Source organism: Rousettus aegyptiacus, unplaced genomic scaffold (assembly GCF_014176215.1).
Source record: "Rousettus aegyptiacus isolate mRouAeg1 unplaced genomic scaffold, mRouAeg1.p scaffold_m13_p_2, whole genome shotgun sequence".
NCBI lineage: Eukaryota > Metazoa > Chordata > Mammalia > Chiroptera > Pteropodidae > Rousettus > Rousettus aegyptiacus.
Window position 1 is genome coordinate 54,725,060 of NW_023416295.1, and position 18,183 is coordinate 54,743,242.

Consider the following 18,183-nt stretch of genomic DNA (forward strand, 5'->3'; position numbering starts at 1 on the left):
AACATTAACACAGGTATGCATGAATAAGAAAAAACAGTACAAATAGGGTTAGGTACTACCCATGGTTTCAGACCATCCACTGGGAGGCTACTCTATTCACCTTTAAGCTGGAGAAGATAGTCAATTAAAGCAGAAGAAAAATATGTGGTTCATTAAATCTTCATTAAGGAAGACTTAAGGTGTTTGGCAAAAAAGGAGCTGGATTAATTATAACAGTTTACCAGGGATCCTAAATGCTAAGATGCTAATGACTCTACTTTGCAATTTCCATAGTAACACCACTCAGAAATGTTGCTGTGGTGCCTACCATGCTCAGTACCCCACATTACACAAATGTGCTCAAAAGACATTGGTTTACTAATGCGAAAATCACCAGCTAATGTTGCCAAGAAAGCCAAATTTATCAGTTCTGCACATTTAAACACAGTGATATGTTACTTGATTTTTTAACTATGTAAACAGTTGGCATTATGTATAAACATCAAATAAGTGTAACAAATTTAAATGTTGACATTTCATTAAAAATGTGTCATTTCCAGAAAACCTAGGTTTAGAAAAAGATGCCATTTTAGGTTATCAATGTCTTCACTAATGAAAAAAGTGCAGAGAAAAAAGTTGTTTATTAAGAGCTTTTTTTCCATAGAAGACAACAAAACATATTGAAGAAAAATATATAAGGTAAAATATAAAAAAGGAAAAATTATGCCTCCTGTTGTCTTTATTCACTATATATTATCTTATGGTCAATCTAAGGGAATTTAAAATAAAATTTTAGGAACTAAAATTTTCTTCTTCACAGTTAAAGATAAATGAGTTTCTGTTCTCTATTCTTATGTGAACAAGAACCCCATTATGTATATGGCACAAAATCCAGGATTGTGCTTCTAGCTCACCCTCAAACACCAACAAGTACAAACAAAATTTGAAAGCAAAATTTGTAACCGTCTGATAAGTATAAATTAGTTTTATCTAGGATTTCACTATGTGGCTTCTTATATAATCTATCTCATAAACACATTCCTTTAGGTTTATAGTGTTAAAATTTAAGGCTAAGAGATATTTATATCAATATTATATACCAATATTTATGACGTATGCAGATATCTGTTAAGTGGTAACTTTTCTAAAAGTAATAACATCCCAAATACAAAAAATATCTCTTTTACTGCTTTGAACCGTGAGCTAAAATAAAAACATATTATGCTAGATATATATATATCACATACATATATGACATATATATTAGATATATATTATAAAGGGAAGGTATTTAACAGGTAGAAACATGGAAAAGCCCCCAAAGCTTTAATTCAGAGTAGTCCAGTTCATTTCTTCTAAGCAGAAAAATTCACAGTATTTCTTCAGCTTTCAAATTCTAGGCATTCAAATTGTCATAGTACCCTGCAAAAACTAACATAGATGCAAAATTGTCAGCTGGTAACAATAAAATCATGTTTGGTTTCGATTAATATATTTCATAAAAGAATTTTTACAAGATGAGAAACTTTGATTTTCCGAGGCTTACAATTCAACTAGTATTCAATACATACTAGTAGTGTAATGTTGACCCTATATCTTCCACATAACAAAAACACTGAAACATTAAAGCACATGTGAAATATAATTTTCCTATAGCTTTAATTAAAAAAAATGGATTCAGGTCAATAGCAACCATTTGAAATGAGAAATACAGAGCTTTATAATCTATCATAAATGAAAATTTTCTGTCTATAAGAACTAAGAAAGATCACCACCAGTAAACTACTCTTCATAAAAATAATGGTAGTTTTGTTCTTAAAAATGATTTTGAAGATAAACTGCCAAAAACTTGTCATAAAATTTAAAAGTATTTTTATGTTTAATATAAAGTCAAGGTGGTATTTGTACCAAGAGTGAATCTTATATTTTCATTCACTTGAGAAATACAGAAAAAGAATATAGTCTATGAAATATATTATTCCCAGTATTGGTACCAGGGATCACTTAAAATTTTTTTGATAACTAGAACACAGTACAAATATCAAAGATATTATGCAGGATACTCACATCATCATATACGAAATTCGCAACTCCTTGTTGCAAGTGGTCTCTTCTCCTAAAGAAATCTTTAAACAAACAAATTTTTTTTATTATAATTTAAAATCTATAGTTTCAAAAATACTTAGTGTCCCCAGGTACTAAAAAGTGAATAATTTCAGATTCAATTAAATCTTAAATGATTTTATTTCTCAGACAACTGAAACATGAAAAAAACCTCTAAAAACTGAGCTATGACAATTTTTCACTATTTATATTCCAAAATTTTTAAAACCTTTAAACTCTGATTAAATTTAATGGTGGATAAGGGGGGAAACATGTTATAAACAACAGACATTACTCAAGAAAAATGGCTATGTAATAACTGTATCCATTTTTAAACTATCAATACCTGTCAATGCTCGAAGCTTCACACAGCAAGCAACATAATCATCAAAGAATATTCTGCCATTCTTGCTATAACGTTTAACAATAGCAGTTAATGTTTGAGGACTCAACCTAAAACCTAAAAATAAGGATTGATACATTAAAACTTCTAAAACTAAACACCATAAGAAGACCACAAGAAACACTGTATTCTTGTTTATAGTCATAAAATAACTTTCAAAATTCATTCTATAAAAATGTTAGCAGCAAAGCACATTAGAAACAAAATATTCATATTGAAATTGGTCAAAATAACTATTGATTACTAATAGTACTACATAAATATCACTTTGACTTTATAATAAAGTCAAGACTAAAACAATTTTTGTTTTTTAAAAATATATTTTGATTTTACATAATGTCTAGTGTATTTCATGGTTTTAATGCTTCAATATTTCAATTCTGTAAGTTTTATTTTTACTTTTCAGGTGTATTTTGTATTTATCCTTTCTCTTTATTTTTTATTGAGGTATAACTGACATATTTCATTATATTAATGTCAGGTATACAATGTAATGATTTAATACTTGTTATGTACTGCAAAATGATCACCAAATTCTAGTTAACATCTGTTTACCATGCTTAGTTACAAACTTTTTTCTTGTGATTAAACACTTTTAAGATCTACTCTCAGCAACTCTAAAATCTGCAATATAGTATTATTAACTAGTCACCACACTGTACATTACATCTCCATTACTTACTTATAACTAGAAATCTGTACCTTTCACTCTCTTCACCCATCAATTCGTAACTTACAGTTCTTTAAAAGACTATCAAGTCAAATCAAAGATTATCAGTGATCTTGGCTATCATTCAAATCCTATATTTTCCACTGAATATTTTACTTAAGAGTGTCGTATAGCTAAAGAAAATTTGAGAATCAACATGGTTATTCAGAAGGGGAACAGAAAATCGTTATTTCTTTATGTCCCATAACCCTTATTCTGCTTCCTCAAAGACTTTCATCTTATCTACAACCTTCTATTTCCTTGGTTCTTTTCTGTCTAGGCCTGTGGTCTCCAGAAATTTTTGATTGTGTACTCCTATTGGTGAAAACTTTTGGATCATTCACTCCTATTATACAGTTAGTTTTAAATTCTATACATGAATTACTGCTTGATTGTTTATCTTTTAAAATACATATAAAACCAAAATTTAAAAGAATTAATAATTAGAAATAGAAATTAATATAGTCTACTTTATGCATCCCTATAGATCAGGGGTCCTCAACCACCAGGCTGTGAACTGCTACCAGTCTGGCTACACAGCAGGAAGTGAGTGGCAGGCAAGCAAGCAAAGCCTCATCAGTATTTGCAGCCGCTCCCCAACGCGAGCATCATTGCCTCAGCTCCACCTCAAATAGAAGCACCAGTCCCTGGTGCCAAAAAGGTTGGGGACTACTGCTATAGATAGTCTTATGCATTAATTAGATGTGCGCACTTTACTGTGAATGCCAGCCTACAAGTACTACTGTCTCTATATATTACCGGGTCAGGAGACTTGGACAAAAGACACTAATCCATTCAAAGGGGAAAACAATAAAAATTAATACAATAGGAGAAAATTCTATATGTACCTATAAAGGTAATGCAGAAAACTTGCTAAAAGTAAATGAAAGGAAATGTATAAATTAACAGAAGCAGCGAGTAAAACATGCAAACTAATATAGTTATATGCAAATGTATTTTGAGCTTTCTATAAGAGTTATGATCTGGATGTGGTAATGATAAAATTCTTAAGATTCCCCATAGCACTGTCAGCAAAATAATTTGAATGTTTAAAAAATATATCTGAAGATCTTAAATTTGAATAATCCAGAATACTTCTTTGTTATACTCAATTGTCTGTGTAAACTCTTTGGTGGTTTCGCAAATGGTTATATTAATTTTCCAACATTATGCAGAATTAAGGAGTAAGTTTAACCCATAAATTATTATAGATCTATAATTGAACTACATATGCTTATATGGCCCGGATTGTCCCTAAAATAACCATTTATTAAATTAAAATGCTGCTTATAAAACAAAATCACTAGTTTTGACTTCTTTAAACTGGAATTTGAAATAATTTGCATTGGGTTCAGACTTTCACTATCAAAGTTAATTTTCTTACAAATGTATTTCTTTATAAATGAATATAAATAAAATCACAAGGGTAAACACAATTAAGAAAACTACTTAAAATTGTATTAACTGTAAGCAAGTTAAATACCATTGTGTATTATCACTTTTTTAAAGAAAGTAGATTGAGAACCTCAGCTTTTCAGAGATATGATAAAAAGTTATACTCTTTTAAAATATTCTAAAATGCAGACTTCCCATTTTGACGAATTTTGGTGTCTACTGTGTGTTCTCTACAATATAATGGTTTTTACTGCTGAAAAGCCGGATAATATGGAGACTTCTAATTGAGAGAAGCCATTGCTGTCTAATTGGAGATCTTACCAAGTTACAAAAGAATACCATATAAATGGTACATGAGTATTAGTAATTAGAGGAATACATTTAAATACATTCAACAGAGGAAATCTAGAAATTATTTTATCATTCAGAACGTATAAAAGATCATCTTTTGAAAAACAATGGGTAAAATGTTTTTTTAAATGTCTTTAGTTAGAATTTATCAACAACCTTGAAATCAAACTAAGCAACACCTGGTGAAATAATATATTCCTTTATCACTTAGAAAATTGAAACAATTACTATTAATCTAATCAAAGAACAAAGATGGCCTGGATAGAGACTAAAGAATTTTAATACTCTTACCCATAGCAACAATGGCTTGATTCAATTCATGATGTTCTATGGTGCCACTTCGGTCTTGATCAATAGTTATGAAGTTTTGTTTCCAGGCATTAAGAGCTGTCCAAAGTTCTTTGAATTCATTAAATCCCATTTTTCCTGTATAATCTCTCTGATAGTTTTATTAAGAAAAATAAATTTTGATAACAAAGAGAATTCACCTGTCTCAAAACTCTAAAACATTCACCAAAAAAAAAAAAAAAAAATTAGTATGCTTTTACAAGAGTTAGCCAAATTCAGCATGTGAATAGATTTTTGTGTAAAAATGGAAAAGTATGGAATTTAAACAGGCTCTTAAAAAGTAATTTTAAACTCAGTCATCTAAACCAACAATTGCCTTAATATTCAGAAAGCAGTTGTTCAACATTCTAGTATTTTTTACTTTTATTGAAAGATACATCCAACATAGCAATCATAATTCTGCAGGTTTCCAAACTGAAGGCTGTAAAACATTTATTGTTTGAATTATTGAGTATGCCCCATTGTATCTATGTAAAATTGTGACAATTTTTATTTTCAAAATAAAACACTTAAAATTGCCAAAAAGGCATAATTACCCCAATCAACAAACTTTTAATGAGGAAACTGAGGCCCAGAAAGATAGTTTTCCAAGTTCATAGAACTAATAAATGGATGAGTCAGGATTGGAGCCCAGCACTCCTTTATACAAAAAACTACGTGAGCAGGGAAGAGGAAAGTAGTGAGGGTAACATGAGATATCTCTGGAGTGACATTCCATCATTTGTCAAGCAAATGGTATCTGTCTTGCATGGCACACATTCACTAAGTGGGAAAATCTGAATAGATGATAATAAATGGCAAAAATTAAGTCATCAAATAAGCAAATCTTCAATCTCAAGACAGGACCAAGTACATAAAAGATTAAATATTTTTGACAAAGAATAAAAAGAGATAATTTTCAGGAAAGCTGACAGATTTTTGCTCCCTCCCCACACCCTATTAGAATAGACAGTACACTGATTTATTTTAAGTCATAACCTTTGGAGAAAAAGAGAATGAGAGAAAGAAACAAAGGTAAATTGGAAAAGTAAACTGACATGAGTTAACTAATCCAGAACTGAGAAAGTGGCTCTCTGAATTTGTAATAGAAAAGCTGAGAAACAGCCTAGTTATCCTGGAGAGGACCACAAAAGTTTACGAATTTGTAGTACTTCTGTAAATCAGAGTGAAGGTAAGATAAAAACAGAAGGACTGGTTGAATGCCCACTTAAGGAGCATTTAGAGCTCCAAATCCCCTCCTTGCCTCAGCTTAGTGGATGACTATTATGTCTGCTCCCACACTAGTGGAAGGCTGGGGTTTTATTCCCTGGAGAGGTCTCTGTATTGCACGATACCATGTATAGTTGAGGACAGTGCTATCTACTAAAAACAAGGCAATTAAATGACAATTTACAAAAGACCAACTGCCCTGCTGAGTCTTCCCTCCTCCTTTCCAGACAGAAGATTAGCTGGACAACTAGCCCAAAAGGAAACCCCTGAAAGATACTGACACCAAGTGATGGACAATAAACTGCCCAGTGTAACCACCGGACACCAAAGTTTACAATGAATATCTAACCATGATCTCAGAGCTTTTAACCAGTATTTTAATTAAATATGAACAACCAAGGATCACCAGACACCCGAGGAAAGCATCTAATATGAAAGACAACCAAACAAACTAGAAAAAAATTGGGAGGAAACAAAGATTATGTAAGAAAAAAAATCTTTAAAAAATACAGTAAGTTTCAGAGAGGTGAGAGAAGACATCACCTTCCTGAAAAAAGAATGGCTCTTAGATTCTAAGAACATGACAGCAGAAATGACTCAATGGAATGTTTAGAAAATAAAGATAAGAAAACTTCCCCCAAAGTAGAGGAAAATAAGAAATAGGAGAGAAAAGGTAAGTTATTCATTCCAAATAACAGGAGTTCCAGAAAGAAGAAAATGGATAAGACGTCACCGAAGAAAATTGCCCAGAATTAAAGCAAATGAGTTCCCAAACTAGGAGTATACACTGAGTTCCCCACACAACATAACTAGGTACATCTCTGTGAAATACCAGACTGGGAACAAAGAAGATTTTACAAGCATGAAGAGAGGAAAAATAAACGACACACAAGAAGGAAACAGAAAGATAAAGCAACAATAGAAGCTAGAAAGAATGGAACAATACATTTAAAATTTTAAGTGAAAATGATTTGCAACTTAGACTTCTATACCTGACCAATCACTTAATTCTGAGGATAGAATGAAAGCATTTTCAGATAAAGTCTCGAAAAATTTACCTCCCATGCATTCTTTTATTAAGAAGCGCATTAATGTCACATTTTATTTAATTAAAAAAGATGACAAGAGCTGAAGTAAAGGGGAGATCCAATTCCAGAGGGAGGAAAGACAGCTCTAGAATGGTGGGTGAAGGAATGCCAGAATAAATAGCTCTGCATACAGAGCAGAGCACAACAGAAAGCTCCAGGATGATGATTCATTTCAGGCAAATAAAAAGTTATATAAAGTAGAAAATTAATCGTACCTATCAAAAGACACAGGAAGAACATTTAGATAGGCAAATACTGATTACTGATTAACAAAAGTTGCTTTATAGCTATATTGGATGGATGGAATAGTGGGAAGGGTTCCTATGTGGAATGCAGAGACAAGGATGAGTTTAAGGTTGAAAGTTAAATTTTCATGCCCTACAGCAGGACAACTGTTGATAATCATGGAAACTGAAAATCAATAGTGATAAAAAGCATACTATTTAGAGGTCTGGATGCAAATTTCAAAAGAATCGGCTGCAAAACTTGAAAGACTATGAGTGATTAACGTTGGAGAGACAAATGCACAATAAAGTTATTTTCGTAACAAGCTTTGCAGAATTTGTTGACTCTTTAAACAACATACATGTAAATCTGGGATAAAATTTTTAAAAATATTTTAAGTATGGAGACAAAATGTTAGAAAATGAATTTCCTATTTGAATTTCAACAGAAGGGTAAAAAAAAAGATCTCACGAGAATAAGTTCCACTAATTCCAGACTGTGTCAAACATTTCTGAAGTTCTTCTGCATCCACTTCACCATCCTGTTAAAAATAATTATAATTCGATTTAATGTGCAGTTGTACAGCATATTAAATGCTAGTTGGCTGTTCTTGCCTAATCAATAAATATACATTCTTTAAAACATTACTGTTTATCAACTACAATAGAGATAATTATTGATAGCAAAGGCATATTACAGAACATTATGCAACGTGAATAATTTTTCACAAATTATAGTCTACTAATTTTTCAAACATTTTAAATATAACTTTTTTTCAGCTTCTAGAAAATAGCACAATCATTCTGTACTATAATAGCTCAAAATATCTTGTGAGAATCACTGTAGTCCCTAAAATAGTTGGAAAAATGCCTAAAATGTGTTCAGAAAAGTCTCAAAAACTTTCCCTTCATGCTAAATTTGGGGGGAGATTATTTCTAAAGGATATTGAAGAATTTTTTTTTTTCATCTCATCACTACCCCCAGCAAAACTTTAGAGTCCCCCTATAGTCTTGGTTTGAACTTATTATGGGAAATAAAAAGGTTTTAATGCAAATAAATAACAATGAAAGTGAAACATGTTGAATATTCTCATGTTTCAGAATCTCATCATATTTTCCACAAAAGAAATACAGAGAAGAGTAATTTACTTGGAAGCATCAAATACATTGTCGCAAATGCAAAACAATGGCTTTGAGAAAGGATCAAGAAGGCAAATTTAAAACCTTTTATAAAAGTTCCAAAAAACAAACAAAAACAACTTTTACAAACTACTTGTAAGAAGAATTATAAACACTCATATTCTGATCTTTAACAAGGAATTCCTCATAACAAAAATTCCAGTGGTTCTAACAGGAATTTAAAAATACTGGGAAGGATTCTTCTTAATGAACTATCCATGTAGTACTTACTACACAGAATACCTAACTGTTTCTTTCTCTGCCATATTTTCTGGATTTTGCTTAAAATTTTTTTAATTCTGTAGTTAGAAAATTATACTTTAAGAAAATTAGCCATCTTTTTAGATTCTAGACACAATCAAGGTGGGAACAATTACAATTACAAAACCACTACATACGGAAAGGTGCTATGGTGGGAGGAAAGTATGACATAGAAGGGGGACAAACAGGGAGGGAGGAAATAAAAACTCCATGTGAAGTTTACGAACCAAAATTCCTAAATATATGGAAAAATCCAATGTTCAGAAAAACAAAGGTCAACAATTTTACAACAGATTCATATAATACGAAATTAATTTCATAGAGCAATCATTAAATTAAGTATGTTAAAATGTAGAGAAATAACTGAACAGGTATCTTTCATTTAAAAAGAATAAGAAATTCATTTAACAACTATTTAGTGAACAACCTATGTTCAAACACTATTAAAAGATCCTGGTATCAAACACTGACCAAAACAAATTCTTCACCTTCACAGAGTTTACATTTTAGTTGGTGGGAGTGTGTGGGGGGGGGGGCAGGGAGAGAGATAATAAAGCTGAAATTACATATGACAATATTAAGTGCTAAAGGAAAAATACACTAGAATAAAAATAATAAAGAATGTGTACATGGGCCTAGTGGAGGACACCAACACTATTTTATATAGATGGTTAAGGAAAGCCTCACTGATAAAGTGGATTTTGAGAAAGATCTGAAGTAAAAGAATAAGCTATGCAGACATTCGAGAGAAGAATGTTCTAGGCCTGAGGTATCTAATATAGTAGCCACTAGCCATATGTCTCACTGGGCATTTTCATGGAATGTTCTGTAAGTGTAAAATGCACACTAGATTTCCAAGACTTAGTAACAAAAAAATGTAAAATATCTTATTAATAAGTTTTATATTGATAACATTGATATGTTAGTATTTTTTGATATATTGGATTAAATAAGTTATTAAAATTAATTTCACCAATTTCTCCCTACTTTTTAAGGTGCACTACCTGAGGCTCTAAAACAATATATGTGGTTTGCATTTGTGGCTGGCATTATGTTTATTTTGGATAGTGCTGCTCTAGGCAAAGAAAACAAGTATAAACATCAGAGAATGTTCTTGGTGTTGCCATAATCTTTACCCATTCACCTTTAGTACTTCTTTCCCTCTATCACTCATTTCCTTCATGTCTTTCTCCATAATTGGGCAGAGATCTTCTAAGTCTCTACTTGAGTTTTCTTTACCTTTGCATCCAAGGCCCCAGCACAGTATCTTGTACAAAGCAGGTTAGTTGTTTGGGAGAATGAAGACAACTACCACTGCTTCTAGGTTAAACTACAGTCATTTCTGACAGTTTGTTGCCATGTTCATTCACTATTTCAAAAGGTTGAAAATATTACTATTTCTCAAATTTGGATGAAATTAAAAAACCTAAAATCTAATATAATGAATGAAATTTAAATTGACATAAACTTTTTACAGAATGTTTGAAGTCAGAAAAAAAAACATGAATAGCTCTGCTAAAAGCTTTAACATCAAAAAGCATTCTCCTAGTAAACTACATCATACTCATCTTCCTACATTTTATGAAAACATGTTATCTTAATTGACTGATGAATAAGCTATGTATTAATGTATTAATCATTTTGGATCTCTTTACCTGCAGTTTGAACTGATGAACATGATCAACTATAGAAACCCTCAACAAAATTAGGTAGCATTAGTGGTAGAAAATGGCATTTTCTAATTAAATAAAAAGAGCTTTACATAGATAATTAACAAAAAAGGCAGTTACCATTAGTTAGGTTAACTGGTAACACAATTTTGAAATGATATTAAAGTTCAAATTTCTATTAATTCAGTTACTCAATCTTAATCTCCATTTATCCATCTATAATAGAAGTGTACACCATCCTGCCCATCTCACAGAGATGCTGTGTGGAAAAGTGGAAGTGGTGTACACACTCAAGTTAAAGCCGTTGGTACTACTGAGTCGCATGTATGTACACATGTGTGTGTATTTATGAAGGTACAAACAAGAATTTCCCTAATCAACTGAGGAGTGAATCACTACTGTTAAGTAAACATTATCCTGCAGAAATCTTTAACTGGACATTTCTCATAGAGCATCTTTAATTGTAAGGCCTATCAAAAAAGAATACAGCTGTAGGAGTTCAGTAATTACGTTCTAGGACCATAATGTGTAAGTTTGATATTACACTTGATCTAAAGCTAGAAAAAAAATTCGGCATATAAAAGAATTATCTAAATATTTGAGCTAAAAATTAAAAAGGAGATATTTTCAATATCCATCCAACACATTTATTGAATGACTAATATACTGTCAGTGCTCACTTGGTAAGAGAGAATATGACAAGGGCCATGCCCTAATGGAATTTAATTATTCAAATATACACAAGACAAAGTATCATATAATATAAACATAGCAAATCATTGTTGACCACTTACACTGAAATAGTTTAGAAGTAAAATAAAAGTCTCTAAATACATATGTTCAGTTCCTGTGTTTTAAATTGTAATTTTAAAATATTTTTATATTAGATTAGATGGAATTCAGCTACAGATTACATATTTACTCAAGTATTATACACTACTTAAAAGTTTCTTCCAGATAAGAATGGTATCATGTAAGAGCTATGATTCCATTTAGCTGAAAACAATAGAAAATACTATTAAAGGTGCTTTAAACCAATAAGAGTTTATTATTTCATACAAGGAATCTGGGTCTAGGAAGAACAGGACTGTAGAGTAATTTAATGACGCCATCAATTTCTTTACATTTTTCCACATTCCCCACCCATAAGCCTTTAACTCAAACTTGTTGCCTCAAAGTCACAAGATGGCAGCTGAACCTTCATACCTCAAGTCCTCTTGCCAGGCAGGAAGAATGAAGGAGCAAAAAAGGCTAACACTAGTTTCCAGGAAAGCTTTCCTCATTTGGAAAAAGTAAGTATCACAAAGAAAATGTACCTATATCTCAATGGCCAGTCCTTCGGTACATGGCCATCTTTACTAGTTACAAAAGCATCTGAGATTGTGTTAGGCTTTCCAACTTCTACTACAAAAGAAAAAAAGGAAGGGAGGTTGTGAATGAAAATGGAGTAGCCAAAACAAAGTGTCTGCCACATGTAATAATTCTGTGTATATCCTCTATTTCTAGCAAAACATTTGAGACCTAGTGACACTTAAGTGAATAATGAATGAAAAAATGTTATTAAAGTTCCATGAAATTCTAACTACTCAATAAGCCTTTCTTGCCAGTATAAAAGAGACATGACTAACACTCACGTGTGAATCTCTGTCTCTGCTTATTAGTCTGGTATTTCACCTTTATTCTGCCCTATTATTATTATTTTGTTTTACCTTTTCCTAATCTGCTTTACCATCAAGCCTCTCCCAGAACCATTCACAATTTACAAGTCTCCTTTTAGATACTCTCACCAACCTTCCTCAGGGGATTTACACTGAGATCTCTTTTTCTAAATCCTCTCTGGCTCAACCTCCACAAACCACCTTGTTTTCACTTTTATTTAAATGAATAGTGTGTCAGACATCATACTAACAGAATTTGTAAAATAAAATGACTACCTTCATCTCTAATTTCAGGAAGAAAATTAGTCTAGATAAGTTTAAAATGCAAATTTCATATACACTTATAATGAGTAGAAGAGTGGATATTTCTTTTAAATAGCAATCATGTTTTTAAAAACTACTATTTGTGCATCTTACCTGTCCAGCAATAGCAGTGAAGCACATCCACATGGGGTCTCCTGCTGAGGGATAACTGTCAGAATAAGCTGGGTATCCAGAGTACCCACCAGGGAGCACATGTGGCCCTGTTCCTGGCATTGGCTGTCCCATCTGCACCTTTGTTCCTGGCATCTGACCACTAAAATTTCCAAACTAAAAGCATAAAAAAGAAGAAAGTTATTAATACAAAGGTTATCTATTATCCACTAAAGATGGATTAAAAGGAAATATTTATGAGCAGTTCATTTAAATGCAATAGAGTTACTGAAAGCTTCCAAATTCACTATCATGAAAACTGTTAGCTACAAAACCTTAGATTTCCTGCATTAGGGCCTAATTCAGTTCTTAACATATGTTATCCAGCATTAAAAGGAGTGTGAAAAAAAAAAAAAAAAAAGCCTCTAGCCTCCAAGAATTGGAATCTAGCAGATGAACAGGAGGCACAATGTTAAAAAGTGTTTGCCGTGATCATCACTGAAATAAACAAAAAATAAAAAATACAAGAAAATTTATTCTACAAGAAAACTAAGAAGTAGTATAACTCAAGACATACTTAGAAGAATACATGGTGAAATACCATGAAATTGTGAATAAATCAAGGGAAACAGCTTAGGGCCAAAACACTGTCTCCACCAGCAAACTTTTATTTTTTAAAAAGCAAGATACCAACAAATAGATCAATAAAGTAATAATTCCAACCATGGTTCTTTTCAAAACTAATAAGAACAAGAATACCAAAATAATAACCTACAGCTAATATTAGTGAGAGCTTTTCATATTCCAGGTACTACTGTTTCTGAGTACTTTCTATGTATTATGTATTATGTGATCTGATTTTCCACCAACTTTCTGAAGTATGAAAGTACTATGTCTCTTTTGCAGTTGAGGACCTAAAACTCCAAGAGGTTTCCTGAATTGGTAAAGCTCAAATTTAGACCATGATTCAAAAACAGATAGTCTGACCCCAGAGGCTAAACAGTTTGTTTCCTGCTACGCCTCTGGTTTCTCTCATTGTCACATTGGAATTTAGTTATCATTTTTAATACCTTAGAAAGGTATTTTCCTGGGTATTTTTCCTGAGTCTGGAGGAAGTATTAAGATTATTCATTATTCCATATTGAACAAAAATATTTTCACCTGCATTCTTTTAATATAGTGTTGCCCTTTAAAATTTTTTAATTTTTCAATTGTAGTTGACATTCAATGTTAGTTTCAGGTGTACAGCATAATGGTTAGATATTTAAATAACTTACAAAGTGATCTCCCTATAAGTCTAGTACCCTCCTGGCACCAAACATAGTTACTACAATATTATTGACTATATTCTCTATGCTATACTTTACATTCCTGTAACTATTTTGTAACTGCTAATTTGTACCTCACTTGGATTCTTTAAGGATGAGTAGCGATTGCCAGAAGGCAAAAAGAGAAAAGATTAGGGGGGAAAATAATAGGAAATACAGGAGAATTTTGCAGTATTTTGAAAAGCTGCAGAATGGGATGTGGTAAGAGCAAAAGTATGAAGGAAGTATTGGAGCTCCAGGAAGTGTGCTCAAGGAGGTGGACAAACCTAGATTATGAAGTACAAGAAAGGAAACAGAAAACATTAAAACAATATAATGGATTAAAAACTAAAAAACAAACAAAAAAAAGATGTGACTTTAAAATTTGCTTCTTTAGAAAAAGAGACAGACTATAAAAGGACAGGCCAATTTCAGGAATGAAAAAGAGTACATAATCAGAAATAGAATTTAAATTAAAAAATAATATTAAAAATGCTATGAATACCTTTTTGCCAATACACTTGAAAATATGGATGAAATGGGCCTTTTAAAATAATATAAATAACAAATATTGACTCAAGAAAAAAAATTCCTCTATTTCTAACAATGGTAGGCTAGAATAATTTGATCAATTTTAACAAAAAATTATCAGAGTGTTGCAATAACATTATTTTTAAATCACCTGATAGGGGGAAACTTCCAGGCCAATATTGGGGACAAGTCTAAACCCTTGAGATAAACTGATTAGCAAAACTCCCAAAGCTTTTGCTCTGAGGGTATGTGGCAATTAGCAACACCGGAGGGGTTGGTTCCAAGCCCTCCAGGGATATGGAGGGCAACCAAGGCCGAGGGTATATCCAGGAATTTAAGGCTTATTAGAAACCCTCACCAAGACTTTCAGGCTTATTTGAGACCCTCAAAGCAACATTGCTTTACACATATTTGAATCTTTAATATTATCCTTGATTCCTAATTTCTTCCCAGAAATTTGTAAACTTCTTGTCCATTCTGTGAGAGTTGCTTTAGTTAAAACTAGATTATATTTGTAACCCCAGAGCACCCTCCATGTATAAAATGTAGTAAATCACAATATGCTGAAAGGAAAACTAGTAATTTCACATTTTTCCCTTTAGTCTTTGAACTCATTTTTTATTCTATTCCAAGAATATCACATTTGTATAAGTTTTTTATGCTTAAAATGTATTTTTATGTTTGGAAATACTGATCACCCTATATACTCAAAATAAAAATATGTATATAAATTTAAATTTTAAAATTTGTTTCATTTCCTGTGACCATGAGAGAAAAAAAATCCCTTTAGATTGATTTAAAATTTTTCATTAGTATACAATTAGTAAAAAAAATTATAATTTTAATAAATTACTAAACAAGTAACTAAAAATTTATTAGAAATGCATTTCCTAATGATGTGAATCATCTACTTAAAGTGTAGTATCAAAACAAACAGGTCTAGCAGTTAATATATTTTATTAAAAGAATACAGAAAACATTAATAAGATGTGGATTGACTATAATTAATGCTTTATAAAACAGTTGTAACTATCATATATTTTGACTAAAAAAAATGTAAGTTGTATCAATAAATTTTATCCAACGTATTTTAAAATATTTCCATCGCTTTTAAAAGAATCTCTATTGTTTCAGCTATTTGAAGGTAATTTCTTTCCAGCTACTAATGATGAGAATGAGAATAGCTGAAAAGAGCTGTTATGTTTAAATAAATAGAAAGGGGCATTTAAATGTTTAAAACACACACAGTAGGGAAATCTTAAAAGCCCCATGGTTTACGCTACCTTGACTAATGTTTGAAGACAGCTTTAGCTTCCTTAGGCACCTTAAGCTTTCTTAATAAGTTTTAGGACTGATGAGAGGTAGACATAGTAAAAATAGAAGAGGCAGGAGGAACTCCAGCAAGTTTTCAAGCAAATCAGTTTTAGAAACGAGTATGTGTGGAAGTTAAGAGTCTGTAAATTCATTCCCTCAAAAAAATATATTCCCGCATACTCCCAGGGGTAGAGATAAACATATGACAGTGTTAAGTCCTACATTAAATATTAGTAAAGCACATTTTCTCTTTCTAGGTATAAACAAGTATAATTAAAATTGTAAATGTGTTATTTTCTACCCATGCCCCTCGCGCCCATTTTTTGAACACAAAGTGTGCTCACCCCACTTTAGAGATCACTGACATAAATACTGAAGGTTGAGCTCCTTTCTAAAAAACAAAACAAACAAAAAAAAAAAAACAAAAAAAAACCACACACACACACACACAAAACAAAAAAAAAAAAAACAAAAAAAACAAAGTGATACGAAATGAGTTAAATAAGAAAGGGTGACCTTCCCCACACCCCCAAAAGTCTAGAACAGACGTAGAGATTAGGAGGCATCTAGCATATATTCATTCATAAGCAATTTAAAGGACAGAAAACAAGTGGTCAAAAAAATTCAAAAAGAGGACGTCTAGCAAAACAGTGCCGTGTATAGGTGAGGTGGGGAACAAAAGATTACTGAAACAAGAAAAGGGTGCTTTTTCCTCCGTTCCAGGAAAGAAATTTCTAAAAACACATCGCAATCTTGGCTCCACAAAGACATGCCCAAGGCACCCTCAGGGACCAGAACACCTGCGGCTCCGAGGATGACGGGGCCTCAGCTTCTAACACCGCAAGGTGTACGAGCGCCACGATGTACTAGACGCCAGCAAAACAGCAGGGCCCGAAAGCCGACCGGAGCACGTCGGCATCGCCAGCAGGGGTGCCACACCCCGCGGGGGTCGCGGTGAAGCAGCCAGGACTCACCCCACCTCCGTATCCCGGGTAGGCCATGACAGGCGGAGCGTCACGCTTCACCCTTCGAGTCCGCGTCCGCCCTGCAGAGTGAAAAGCGCAAGTGCTGACGCAGGTGCAGGTGAGGCTGAAAGACCCGCTTGGGGACAGTTTATTTCCCACCTTCTACCCCTGGCCCGCCCCCTCCTGGAGTCCCGCCCCACCCGGCCTCGGTTTCGATTGGCTGAGCTCCGCCCGTCCGAGTCCGCCCTGTCGAAGCCCACCCCTTTCCGGAGTTTAGCCCCACCCACCTCGTCTCTGATTAGCTTCACGCGCCCAGCCCCTACCTGCTCGGTTCCTATTGGTTCGCTCAGGTCTCGCGCTCTCTCCTTACTAAAGCGCGATTTTGCAGACGTTACTTTCTCCCTCTTTGAGAAAGCGTTTTAGACTTAAGTTTCTTATTTCTGTAGAAACCACATACCAACCATGACTTCTTTTAACTTACTCCCCACTTTTTTGGTGCTGGACTTCAAAATATGCATCTGCGAATTTCAAAACTTGCAGAGCTAGTAAAATTTATTTTTTAGCAGCCGTTGATATCACATAAACAGGATCTTGAAACCTTTACCTCTGCCCCAACGGGAGTGCTTCGAGCTAAAACCCACTTGTCCTCAAATTTAATAAAAGGTTATTTGCAGTATGATAGATAAAGGGTAACTAGAGTTGCCAGATTTAGCACATAAAAATACAGGATATCCAGTTTCAAATAAACTGAATTTTTATAAGTATGTCTCAAATATTGCAGGAGACATGCACTTATACTAAAAAAATCCACTGTTTATACACTGATAATATACAAAACATCCTGTATATTATCTGATACCCTACCAATGACTCAACCTTTGGTCACTCTTAAGATGTACCTCCTAATTATATTCACCGAGAAGAACATCTTGGTATTTATCACTTGGTGAAACGTTAAATGTTCAATTATTTGATTTATTAAATAATAGTAATGGACAATTCTGCTTCTTCTCCAAAACTTAAATATGTAGCTCCAGCTTTAAAAGGACAGGACACATACATATACACGTGACAA

The 18,183-nt window shown here is 32.8% G+C and overlaps 1 protein-coding gene across 2 annotated transcripts; it reads right to left on the minus strand.

Moving 5' to 3' along the window:
• Positions 1-601: 601 nt before the first annotated feature.
• On the minus strand, positions 602-17,275 carry GCA (grancalcin). 2 transcript variants are annotated; one of them, XM_016146431.2, is made up of 8 exons: positions 17,118-17,275; positions 12,995-13,168; positions 8,282-8,351; positions 5,666-5,709; positions 5,232-5,379; positions 2,429-2,542; positions 2,047-2,105; positions 602-1,410 (listed from the first exon to the last, which is right to left on the minus strand). In XM_016146431.2, the coding sequence occupies exons 1-8, from the start codon at positions 17,142-17,144 to the stop codon at positions 1,384-1,386; spliced, it is 663 nt and encodes a 220-aa protein (XP_016001917.1). In that variant the 5' UTR covers positions 17,145-17,275; the 3' UTR covers positions 602-1,383. The 2 variants fall into 2 exon arrangements, with proteins under 2 accessions (XP_016001917.1, XP_016001919.1); XM_016146433.2 differs by lacking the exon at positions 2,429-2,542.
• Between the last annotated feature and the right edge of the window lie 908 nt (positions 17,276-18,183).

Excerpts from the sequence above, each read along its gene's own strand:
- GCA (XM_016146431.2), bottom strand. The coding sequence starts at position 17,144 with ATGGCCTACCCGGGATACGGAGGTGGG. Across the intron at positions 13,169-17,117 it reads ACCCGGGATACGGAGGTGGG|TTTGGAAATTTTAGTGGTCA; the intron begins GTGAGTCCTGGC and ends TTATGCTTTTAG. Across the intron at positions 5,710-8,281 it reads AATTAGTGGAACTTATTCTC|CCTTCAGTTTGGAAACCTGC; the intron begins GTGAGATCTTTT and ends AATGTTTTACAG.